This window comes from Urocampus carinirostris, chromosome 8, assembly GCF_059441175.1.
Source record: "Urocampus carinirostris isolate Australia breed hairy pipefish chromosome 8, RoL_Ucar_1.0, whole genome shotgun sequence".
Lineage (NCBI taxonomy): Eukaryota > Metazoa > Chordata > Actinopteri > Syngnathiformes > Syngnathidae > Urocampus > Urocampus carinirostris.
Genome location: NC_142356.1, coordinates 11,591,654 through 11,604,787, shown reverse-complemented (window position 1 = coordinate 11,604,787; position 13,134 = coordinate 11,591,654). Strand labels below are relative to the sequence as shown.

The following is a 13,134-nucleotide window of genomic DNA, read 5'->3' as shown; positions in this document are numbered from 1 at the left end:
CACAATCTCCAGAGAGCAGATGCATTGGAAAAAAAACGGGTAATTACTCTCCCTCTGTTGTTTGTTTCGTGAACAGAATGCAGGAGGTAAACAGTGTTACACACCCAGTGCTCAATTGAATAAAAAGGAAAGACAGTCTTGCTACAGCAACTGTAAACATTACAGGTTATTTGTATATTATAAGGGTGTCCCTAGTAAACTAGTAACTTAATGAAATGAAATGAAAGTAACAAGAAAACATTTTCATTTTCATGAGCAAATTAAATTAATCATTTTGTGATTTTCCACTAGTAAACCGTATCCATGTAATTTAATGTTTTTCTTTTTAGTTTATCTATCCTAGAGGTGCCATCTCCAATTTTGTTCCATCTCATCTCATCTCATTAGCTGCACCGCTTATCCTCAGTAGGGTCGCGGGGGTGCTGGAGCCCATCCCTGTAATCATCGGACAGTGGGCAGGGGACACCTTGAACTGGTTGCCAGCCAATCGCAGGGCACACAGGGACAGACAACTCGCTCGCACATTCACACCTTGGGACAATTTGAACCGGCCTATCCACCTGAAATGCATGTCTTTGGAATGTGGGAGGAAACCGGAGTGCCCGGAGGAAACCCACGCAAGCATGGGGAGAACATATAAACTCCGCACAGTAAGTCTGGTAGCTGGATTTGAACCCACACAGGAGGTTCCCAAGACCTTAGAACTGTGCCGCACACACACTAACCACTGCGCCGCTGTGCTACCCCACTTAGCTGTTATAAATGACAATAAATAAATGACAATACATCATTCTGTTGGACTTCATGTTTTGTGAAGTTACACAAGATATTAGCATTTAAATGCACTTGAGCATTTGGACCCACAGTGTACTGTGCATCAGGGCTAACCCATACATATTTGAAAAGATGTTAACATAAATTAGCCCTGTACAGTCAGTGCAGGGCTAATTTATGCCCCGTATATCAAAGTAAAATGTTAAAGCTGTGTAAAATATTAGAACATCTTTAGAATGTACCATTACTGCAAGTTAGAGTCTCATGTGGCTGTGTTCAAACCACATATCCTATGTCTCACGCATGTGAAAGGCCAGAAGGACCATGAACTTTGACCTCACACAGACTATTGATACTCCCCAGAGTCGGCAGGGGAAGTGACGGATGTTTACAATAAGGTTTCTTTACCCTGCAGTAGTCGTCAATGAAGCGCAGTCGTTTCATGGCCACGTCCCGCACATGGCTTCTTCGGAATAGAATTTTGCCTGCACAAGAGCAAAGAGAGCAATGTTAAGAAATATCCATAACAAGAGAGTTAATGGAATCAGGAGTGGCTGAATGCGAGATTCCGGGTGCATCTTTTAAAACACACTTCTATTCTATAGCGTATAAATAGCCTATACTTTTCGTGGACAAATCTCTGTATTATTTGTGATTGCAACATCCTTTGCTGTCTGGTAATCCTGAAAGGGGGGTGCCACATGTGCGGTCCCTTCTCAAGGTTTCTTCATTTTCCTCATGTTGAGGTTTTTGAGTTTTTCCTTTCCCTCATGTTGGTTCCAGATCAGGGGATGGTGTAATATTAGTCTGAAAAATAGTCTGTCTAAAAAACTGTGAAGCCCTTTGAGACTCTTTGTGATTAAGGGCTATACAAATAAAAACGACTTGACTTGACTTGACATGTAAAGCTCAGGGCCATTGGGGGGATGTCAGTAAGGTTGGGCTGCTAGTCGCAGCCATATTTAGGCCCCATAAAACCCAGTGTTGAGAAACATAAAGTTGGTAAAAATGTCATTATTCAATTAAATTCAGCAGAGCATAGCTTAGTTTGCTGATTGCCTGCCGACCTGCTTAGGCGAAAAGGTACAAAATAAGGACCATCATACTCTAGTCAAGTCAAGTCATGTTTATTTGTGACGCCCTTAATCACAAAGAGTCTCAAATGGGCTGCACAGACCACAGATTATTGCAAAACACAGACTATTATGACACCATCCCCTGATCTAAAACCTAAGTTGGGGTTTGGCATATAATACACAGATATTGTCAACATAAAATACAGGTTATTCATATGATATAGAATAGAAGTGTGTTTTAAGCTTAGATTTAAACAGGAAGAGCATTCTACAGCACCGGGGCCCGAATGGAGAACGCTCTTGAACCTACAGATCTATTCTTGGCTCTTTGGACCACTAGTAGACCAGCGCTCTCAGAGCGAAGGCTCTGGAAACTCTACTTTTTCCTGGGTTTTGAACCATGTAGCTTGTACAAATTAATGGAATAAGTAAGGCATTAGCCACAAACGGACCAAACAACTCTAACTTAACACAATATATACAACGGCTATACTAGTAAGTATTTAAATTGGGCATGAACCTGATAATTCAAGGACGGACAAAGGCAAATTATTTGGTTAAGAAACTGGAACATGTCACAAACATCGTTGTCTGCTTGTTAACTCCCACAGGGATTAAAAATGTATAGTATTCCCCCGTTTATCACGGGAGTTACATTCCAAAAAGAACCCGTGACAGGAAAATCCGTGAAGTAGAAACCTCTATGTTTTTTACAATTAGTATATCACTAATATATTGCACATTGAAACTAAAGAGCAAACACTTTTTAGAGGCTCAATCATTTGTTTAATGAACAAAAGTATTTTTGTTTGTTTTTTATGTTTATTTTTACAAATAACTACTTAAAAAAACAGCAGGGAGACTGTTTGGCTAATCAGACTGGTGGGAATAAAACATATTTTATAAATAGAACTCCAGACTAACCAGAGGATGCTCCAGTTACACAAACGTCAATTTGTCCTTATTAAAAACACAACTTTTACTGCCTTCATAGTGTGTTTGTCAAGTTTGTGCTGTGTCACTGTCACATTTATTTCAATTCTTTTCAAAAGAAAAAAAAATGAAGCGGGGACAAAAAAGGCGTGAAAAACTTGTGACATCTTCCTCCAATCAACAGCAGCAGCTAAACTGTAAATCCATAGAATCACAAAAAAAAATTCAGAATACAAGAAAATAAATTGTTGAGCTGCCCACCAACATATTCTGATACTAACAATTGTGTTTTTAGGCTTTCTTTTAAAAATAAAAAAACAGATCGCTCCGTTTTTGAAAAAAAAAAAAGAGTTGAGGTATGCCACTAAAAAGAAAAACCGAAACCGTTTCTTTGCAGTCTTTCTTTGTTCTCTTTTTTGGGGTAAGGTGAGTATGGAACACCCCATTACCAATTAAAAATCTCATCTCGCCCATTTCAATACGGAAGATATGAAAAATAAATGAGATGATTTTTTTCAGAAGATTTCTGGTCTGAAACCATGATCATGACTGTGAGTCAGATCATGACCTAACACTGAGCCTCTTATTTACATTGAGGTCTCTTGGAAAATAGAAGCTGGAGTTGCATAATTGCATACACATTAGAAGAAGGGATTGATACTAAATTTACTTTTGCCAAGGATAAACCATTTCCTACATTAAGGGGTTATAGGTGTTATTTGGGAAAATAGACTATTCCTAAAAAGAGGAAGAATGGGATTTGAGAGGAAATGAAAAATATTTAGTGAACACTGCCACAAAAATTTGACTGCAGGATTTAAAAAGAATGCTCAGCAAAATAATAATAATAATAATAATAATTTCCTTTGTATTGTCATTCTTTGTAAGAACGAAATGTCAATACACCTGACCCGTTGTAGCGAGCCGATGCAGCCGCAGCCAACAGAGGGCGCCGCCATTTTACCAGTGTTATAAGTCTTAGGTATGACTCGGCCGAGGCGCGAACCAGCGACCTCCCAGTCTCAAAGCGGGCGCCCTACCATTTAGGCTACTGAGCTGGTATGCACAATAATTTGAATACTAAGAGAGTTAAATAAATCAACATGATAAACTAAAATGCAATTGCAGTCAATGCAATGTAATAGCGTGCAGGGTTAGGTAGGGTTACTTTAACTTAATTACTTTCAATTACTTTTGGATTACTCCAATGCCAAATATGCTAATAAAAGACAAAATAAACTAAATATGAATAAAATTACAAAATTTTGTGCAGGCTTGGGGAGTAACGGAATACATGGAACGGCAAAAATGATGTTGGCAAGGAGTTTGGATTTCTTTTCATTTTGTTTCTGTCGCATTTGATGTTAGTTTTGCCGGAGATCAAAGCCAGGAGAGAAAGCTTTAATTTTATTCATATTCATATTCATAATCATATTCATACTCTCTCTCTCTCTCGCTCTCTCTCTCGCTCTCTCTCTCTCTCTCTCACTCTCTTGCTCTCTCGCTCCCTCGCTCCCTCGCTCTCTCTCTCTTTTCTCCCTTTTTCTTATTCCTTGCCCCACACTCTCTCTTTTTCTCTCCCTCTCTTATTTATTTCTCCTCAATCTACTAGTCCGGCCCCCGAGTTAAAATGAGTTTGACACCTCTGTTCTATACAATTCGCATCAGTCACCCTATATGACTTCAAACCGAAGAATTTCTCCTCAAGGTGAGAACGTTCATGCCTGAAGGCATCAGTTTCTCAAACTATAACCTATAATGTGTTTGCCCACTTGGTCGATTGTGCTCCCACTTCTCTTTTAACTCTGGTTAGATCATGTTTGTGCTGTTCTCTGAAGGTAGTAGTACACGCCATTACAGGAGATGTTTCTTCGCGATTTATCGCACGGAATAGCCCTCATTTCTTAGCACAAGAAAAAACTGTCGAGTTTCTCATAAAGGTTCTCTTGTTTGGCTATTCTGAAAGTTTATACTTGACTAGCTCAAAGGAAGGTCACTTTTGTAGCTTCTCTAAGCTGCTAAACTCTCTTCAGCTGTGTTAACATAATTGAGCATGGGTATTCCAATCATCCATTAGCGATTTACCGCAATTCAGAAACATATTGTCAGGGTTGGGTAGGGTTACGTTAACTTGATTACTTTCAATTAATTTTGGATTACTCCAATACCAAGTATGCTAATAAAAGACACAAAAAACTAAATATGAATAAAATGATGACTCACAACACGTGGTAAGCTTTCTCTCCTGGCTTTGATCTCTTTGAGCTCCGGCAAAACTAACATAAAATGCGACAGAAACAAAATGAAAATAAATCCAAACAGCTTGCCAACATCATTTTTGCCCTTCCATGTATTCCGTTACTCCCCAAGCCTGCACAAAATTTAGTAATTTTATTCATATTTAGTTTATTTTTTCTTTTATTAGCATATTTGGTATTGGAGTAATCAAAAAGTAATTGAAAGTAATCAAGTTAAAGTAACCCTACCCAACCCTGCATATTGTGAGAACACCGAAACACTGGTTGCTGGAATTAGGCCTCTAAACACCTATGTAGGTTTTGATTAAAAAATAGACCCTTGCAGCTAAAATGGTAATTTACCATGTTAACAATATAAGGAGTGCATTTCTGATTTATTTCATGTTATCTTCTTAAAAAAACAGTTATTTCGCAAGTGAGCAAAGAAACAATGAATACTCAAGATAGGAAGGGCTACAAAAACATTGGAGATTGTAAAGTCACAAGACAGCATCTTGTCAGTTGTCATTCCTAGCTACACACAGGGTTGGGTAGGGTTACTTTAACTTGATTACTTTCAATGACTTTTGGATTACTCCAATACAAACTATGCTAATAAAAGACAAAAGAAACTAAATATGAATAAAATGACAAAATTTTGTGCAGGCTTGGGGAGTAACGGAATACATGGAACGGCAAAAATGATGTTTGGATTTATTTTCATTTTGTTTCTGTCGCATTTTATGTTCGTTTGGCCGGAGATCAAAGAGATCAAAGCCAGGAGAGAAAGCTTACCACGTGTTGTGAGTCATAATTTGATTCATATTTAGTTTCTTTTGTCTTTTATTAGCATATTTGGTATAGGAGTAATCCAAAAGTAATTGAAAGTAATCCAGTTAAAGTAACCCTACCCAACCCTGGCTACACATGTGCAGAACCCTGGTGCCTGGCTCTCATTGACCAAATGCACATACATTATTAAAATGGGAGTCTGTTCACAGAGCAAGCCATTACCTGGGAGAAAGGGGATAATCCTTTTCTTTGGGTCTTTTTGGCCACCCTCGATTGGGAACTTGTCAAGTATCTGCATCTATAAAAACAACAAAACAAAACAAATATTGAGCAAAAGCCAATTTGGGTTGTGACAGATAATCAGCTTCTGGAAGGATTCATTCAGTTTAGCATAAACTCGGAAAAACATCAATGACAACAAGGTTTTTCTTTCATATCTAAATTCAACAAACCAATAAACACAGCATTATATCCAGACAGAAGAGCAGCTTCAGCGACAGACTGCTGTCACTGTCTTGTACCACGGACAGACTGAAGAGATATTTTCTTCCTCGTGCCATGAGGCTCTTTAACTCCACCCGGCGGAGTAAAGGCCCACACTAAACCACACCCCCTACATTGCATGTTTCCGTACTTTTACTGCAGTGTGTATTTTATATAGCACTACTTAAATACTATATACAACAAGCTACAGTGGGTATTAGCACGTCACATTGGGTATATGTATATTGTATTCCTTTTGCTTTATTATTGTATTGTTCTCAGCGAAAGGATGCTGCTGGAAATGTGAATTTCCCTGCGGGGATGAATAAAGCATTTATCTATCTATCCATCTAACAGGCTTGGGGGGTAACAGAATACAGATTAATAATTAGGATTACAAAAAATGTCATTGTAATGTGTTACCGTACCAGAACAAAAAGACGGAATCAAATTACAGGTATGTGTAGTAAAAATAAGGATTACAAGGCAGGATTACCAAGGTATATTTACATATACACAGGGTTGGGTAGGGTTACTTTAACTGGATTACTTTCAATTACTTTTGGATTACTCCAATACCAAATATGCTAATAAAAGACAAAATAAACTAAATATGAATAATTTTGTGCAGGTATGGAATATATGGAACGGAAAAATATTATATAATTTAATAATTTATTTTCATTTTGTTTCTGTCGCATTTTATGTTCGTTTTGCCGGAGATCAAAGAGATCAAAGCCAGGAGAGAAAGCTTACCACGTGTTGTGAGTCATCATTTTATTCATATTTAGTTTCTTTTGTCTTTTATTAGCATATTTGGTATTGGAGTAATCCAAAAGTTATTGAAAGTAATCCAGTTAAAGTAACCCAACCCAACCCTGCATATACACAATGCGCCGAAAGATGAATTATGTCCATCATAATTCAGTAAGAGCTAGCGCATACTGGGCATAGACATATGGCTACAGATACATCATTTCCGTGTATGCCATGGCATATGAGACCACCATCCTGCTCATGAGACGGCCATTTCGGTATACGTTCCGGCATGTATGCCAAGTAAAACGTACATTTTGAAACAAGTTATTAACTCATCTCATCTCCAAACAGAAGAGCAGCTTTAGTCACAGTCTTGTTCCACACACAGACTGAGGACAGGGATCAGAATGGAGATTTTCATTTTCAGCTGAAATAGCCAGGGTCCAGGGGCCGCAGGCCCCGGCCAGGTCCAGGGCGGAGTCCGGTGGGGGGCTCTGGGGGGCGAAGCCCCCCTGAAGCCAACAGCATTTATCTTATTTGCTATGTGAAAATTGCACTAGAATGAATTAAATCCAACAAAACAGAAACCATGTATTTTATATATATATATATATATATATATATATATATATATATATATATATATATATATATATATATAAATTAAAAAAATAATAATATATTGACATTAAAAGCATTTGTAATATTGAACATGATCATGATGATACAAAATAATGTATTTTAATCATGTTTATAACAAATTTTAAATTTTGTTTATCCTGTTCTAAATATTGTATAAACACAAAAGATAAAATCATTTCATAAATAAATAGATTTATAAATACCTCAGATTGGGATTTTCTGTCACACAGGGGAACCAGTGGTTGACTGCTGCTAGTATTTGAGGTGGAAGGATTTGGAACGGCCACTAATGTTGAACCGGTGGTGTTACTGTTAGTTTCACTGCCGATTTTAAATGCGGATCCGAGTGCATAATTTGATCGCCGGCAAGCTATTTTTGCTTTGTGCTTGTTCATTTTAGCCGATTTTAACGTTTACTGTGACAGTCTTCTCCAGCCATGACCACTTAAATTTATTCTTGATTCCTTTATCAATCTCGGAGACAAAAGCCTCGTCTTCTTTTCTTAGTATTTTCATATTTACTTTTTCAAACACTCATTTCACCGTTTGAAAAGACCGGAAGGAGCGCCATGTTTGAGAAAGCCAATGCTCTGAACAAAAGCTCCGCTGATTGGTTATCAGCGAACCAATGGTAGGAGTCGATCTATTTGTTGCGCTTCTTTTTGCCGATTTTTCTCGCGATCTCTAACTGCTAACTTGGGGTGATGAAACAGTCACGTATCATACCTCACCCCCCCAAAATATTTTCTCATCGAATTTAGACGATTTACGGGAATGACCTTTGGGGTTCAAAAACAGCGGAAATCCGCGGATCCGCGGAAAATTCTGATCCCTGTGAGGAGATCATTTCTTCCTCATGCCATGGAGGCTCTTTAACTCCACCCGGGTGAGTAAAAGCCCACATTAAACCCCACCTCCACATTTGCATATTACCCTATTTTTATAACAGTGTGTATTTTCCGTAGCACTATTTAAATACTCTATATCAACATGTTATATTGGGTATTTTTGTATTCTATATATTTTATTTTATTATTTTGTTTTTTAACACAAGGATACTGCTGGAAGTGTGAATTTCCCTACAGGGATGAATAAAGTATCTATCTATCTATCTAACGGGTTTTGGGTGTGTTTAAAACGATATTGAATTTATAAGGTGCTCCTAATGTCAACAATTACAGAGAATACAGTATATTGTCAGCCGTGTGAAAGAGAAAGTATTTATTTTTGCTTGATTAACTATATGACATGGTTGAAATTTGAGTACATTTTTTTGTAGGACGAAAAGCTACTACACTGACCTTGTCATGATTACCTGTGCCCACTCATTTGGCGTCAGCCGCTGCGGGCTATGTGATTGGTTCCCTGTCTCTTTTTAAGACAAGTCCTGTCACTCTCCGGTTGTCAGTCCGTCAGCGAACCTCTGTTGTTACAAGGCAAGCATTTTTGACCCTGATTCCTGCCTCTCCCGTTTTTGCACCCGTTTTCCAACTATACGTTCCTGATCTCCCAGTTTGTCTTCGATCCCGACCACGTTTGCTCTCCCGTCCCGGCTTACGATCCGTTTTTGATCCCGACCACGTCTGCTCTCCCGTCCCGGCATACGACCGTTTTTGATCCCGACCACATTTTTGCTCTCCTGTCCCGGCTATCGACCTGTTTTTCCGTCGTTGACACCGCCATCTCCCGCTACGGAAGATCCACTTCCGTATTCAGATCAGAATCCGATTGCGAGAGCGACTTGATCCCGCGTCCAGCAAGCACCGTAGCTGCCCTTCCTCTTTCTATTCAATAAACTTGTGGTTAACGCAACGCATTTGGGTCCTGATAGGACTCCTGCAATTATTACATTGGCAAATTATCTAACACAACATTTTTGATTGGTATCTTTTTAATTTGTCTTGCGTTTTACTATAAGAAGCCCTCCAGTCTTATTAGACTACTGCATAATGACAACAAAGGCCATTCACTTATTCATTCATTCATTCATTCAATAAATAAATAAACATTCAAGCTAAAGGAACACACGAATGAGATGATTGTTCCTAATGAATCTGGCAACCAATAACTTCTCTTGACCAAGACCAAAAAACAATAACTACTGTGTGTGTGTGTGTATTTTTTTTTGTATACTACTTGGGGATACAAAATATTCACAACAAAGATAAAACTATCATTATTCTGAAGATAGATTTCCTGTATTTAATTTTCATTTAAAATGTTTTACAGCTTTTATTAAAATGTTGGCACAGATGCTACAAGTGACAAGTCTGTGTTTTTCTTTTGTTATCAGACCAATAGGTGTGATGTAATTTTTCCCTATCCATTATCACTGAGATAAATACGAATCCAAAATTTCCAAGTGTATTTCATATAAAAGAGAGAGAGAATTATATATAAAGGTTTAAGTGAAAAGTAATCCCTTGCTGAATTGCGGTTTACTTTTCGAGGTTTCTATACTTGACAGATTTTGAATTGAATTGAACGGTCTTAATTGTTATTTATACCATTGTATGGTACATTGTGTTCTGCAGCAGACAGCACACAGCAAATGCTATCACGGGGGCCGGGGGAGAGCTTTGTGTGTTTGTGTGTGTGTGTGTGGGTTGGATGGCGTGGCTGTGTGCGCGGCTTTGTTATGCTGTCAGTCAAAGACTTAGGCGTGCGTACATGTGACCATCAGAACAAACTGTGAAACACAGCAAAAGCTTGTATTTTAGCGGCTTGTTACATTGAAAATAATAAAGTCGGACTCTGAGGAAAGTGAGAAGGGTTCAAAGAAATGAGATAGATGGATGTATAGATGGATAAATGTATAGATGTATGTATAGATAGATACATTATAGATGTATAGATGGATGTATAGATAGATTGGTGTATGGATGTATAGATAAATGCATAGATGGATGTATAGATAGATAAATGTACGGATGGATATATAGATAGATTAATGTGTAGATGTATAGATAAATATATAGATGAATATATAGATAAATGTATAGCTGTACAGATGGATCTATAGATAGATGAATGTATAGATGTATAGATAAATGTATAGAAGGATATATAGATGGATAAATGTATAGATGGATAGATAGATAGATAGCTGTATAGATAGCTGTATAGATAGATAGATAGATAGATAGATAGATAGCTAGATAGATAGCTAGATAGATAGATAGATAGATAGATAGATAGATAGATAGATAGATAGATAGATAGATAGATAGATAGATAGATAGATAGATAGATAGATAGATAGATAGATAGATAGATAGATAGATAGATAGATAGATAGATAGATGCATACACCCATCCAAGAACCACAAGATGATGGGAAAAAAATAAAAACAAGAGATTTTTGATCAGCGTAAAATAACACAGAGGGCTTTTTTAACAAAAGCCTAGGTACAAATTTGGATTCATTAGCCCCATCAGCGAGATGAAACACATACGCTTGCCAAATCATTGCTCTACTTCTAAGAACATAACTTTGCTGTCTCCTTGGTAACTAGCACAGGAAGGTAGTGAGGAAGAGTTGAGAAGCTTTGTGATTGGAGGATGCTACAGGGCCCTGGACCACTAATGTAATTTTCTGAGTCAGTTGTAAAAAAATATACCTACAGAGACATGACTCTTATCTTTTATCTGAGAGTGTACATAAGAGGAAGCCAGCACAATGTTGTTTGATAATAATAATACTAAAAATCTTATCTGGGCTTTCTTCTATACTGAAGGAGAATGTGTTTGCTGATCCTCTTGTAGTCATTCGGATTTGAATGGGAAGTACACATTAACACAAACAGTACTGTATTTTCCGCACTATAAGGCGCACCTAAAAGCCTTTATTTTTTTCAAAAGCTGACCATGCGCCTTATAATACAGTGCGCCTTATGTATGGATCAATATTAAGTCCCAAAGTCTTGCAACTACAGCAAGCAGCCGCCGACTCCATTTTCCCCCGAGGCGAAGTCGTCCGCGGTGTATGCTGGGATTTATATACCGGCGTTTCATTTCCTAACCAACGTGTCAATCATCATTTGAATCAGTCACTATTGGCTAAAGTTATTCGGAGGTAAAGGGGGCGGATCCTTTTTATAATTTACAGGCTCGCATAGGCTAAAGGGGCAAAACAAAGCCTGCAATTGGCCGAAAAAGATGAATGTAAATCACACGTTGGGTTGCACTACGGCATAGAGAAAACATTTTTTACTGTTCTGTATTTCCCCGGTATCTAGTTTTAGAACTATCTTGATGTGTCTGTGATGAGTCTTTTTTTAAACTAAATTCAATTCAAAGTGTTTATTGTCATATGCACAGTAAAGAACCCCGTTTCCCTGGACGATAAAATTATTACTTTGCTGTCCACACAGTTGCCAGCAAAAAATAAAATGGAAACTAAGAAATCTTTGGCATTTCTTGAATCCCAAGACTTTAACCTTCCGAATGATGGAACGATGCATTTGAGTGACATCGTATGGACACCGCATCCGCACGTGTTCTCGACACGTATTTGCGTCTTTGCAAGCTTTGGGAATGTTAAGGGGGTAATAAGTTGGACTGAACTATCTGACTGTTTTGTCGACGTTCCCATTGTAGCGCCTTATAATCCGGTGCGCCTTGTGTATGGAAAATATAGGACCAAAAACTTTTTTTTGGGGTGCGCCCTATAACCCGGTGCGCCTTATAGTGTGGAAAATACGGTAGTTTTTATTTGGTCTTGACAATGAGCCCCTTTACAAATAACAATAATGAGGATTCCAATAAACAATCACACGGAGCAATTGATTTTTTTTAAAAATATGGCAATCACAAAGTAAGACAATGATAAAACGTGCCATCGTTATTCAGGAGCGTATCTTACATTAAATAATTTGTAACAGGAATGTCAGACTTTCTGTTCTCAGGCGGGCCAGATAAGTAAAAGAATCTCAACTTAAAATGTTGAGCTTTCAGTAGTTTTTCAATATTATCCTTTATCATTCAGCCTACTTTTAGTAGCCTAACCCAGTGGTCTTCAACCCTCTTTGAATTAAGGTACACTTTTATTTATAAAAAGGTTCAGAGGCACACCGTCTGTCGAAAATGTTTGAAAATGAAGTTACCGTAAATTCCGGACTATAAGCCGCTACTTTTTCCCCAAATGTTCAGCCCTGGGGCTAATTAAGTGAAACGGCCAATTTATGTAATTTTTCTAATGGCCGCTAGCGGCGCTCGAGTGTTGCTACCATTAACTGCCCTGTCAAAGCTATATTATTATTATTAAAGCTTTGTAAACTCTCTCGGTGTACCGTCTTTCTTTGTAAATATGTGTAACCCATGTATAATATGTATTTGCAACTGTATATTTTTGTAATGTATTTATTTGTATTTATTTTAGACACTTATTCTGGTATGTTTTGCACGGGTGAACCAAAAATGAGGGGCGGAACAAACGC

The 13,134-nt window shown here is 37.8% G+C and overlaps 1 protein-coding gene across 2 annotated transcripts in view; it reads right to left on the bottom strand.

Moving 5' to 3' along the window:
- The window catches only part of sh3pxd2aa (SH3 and PX domains 2Aa), a 105,613-nt gene that overhangs the window by 68,439 nt on the left and 24,040 nt on the right, over positions 1-13,134 (bottom strand). For both annotated transcript variants that reach the window (XM_088341613.1, XM_088341614.1), the window contains exons 3-4: positions 6,035-6,110; positions 1,183-1,259 (exon numbers count right to left, since the gene is read on the bottom strand). In XM_088341613.1, the coding sequence (XP_088197739.1) occupies positions 1,183-1,259; positions 6,035-6,110 (153 nt within the window). The remainder of the gene's footprint in view (positions 1-1,182; positions 1,260-6,034; positions 6,111-13,134) is intronic.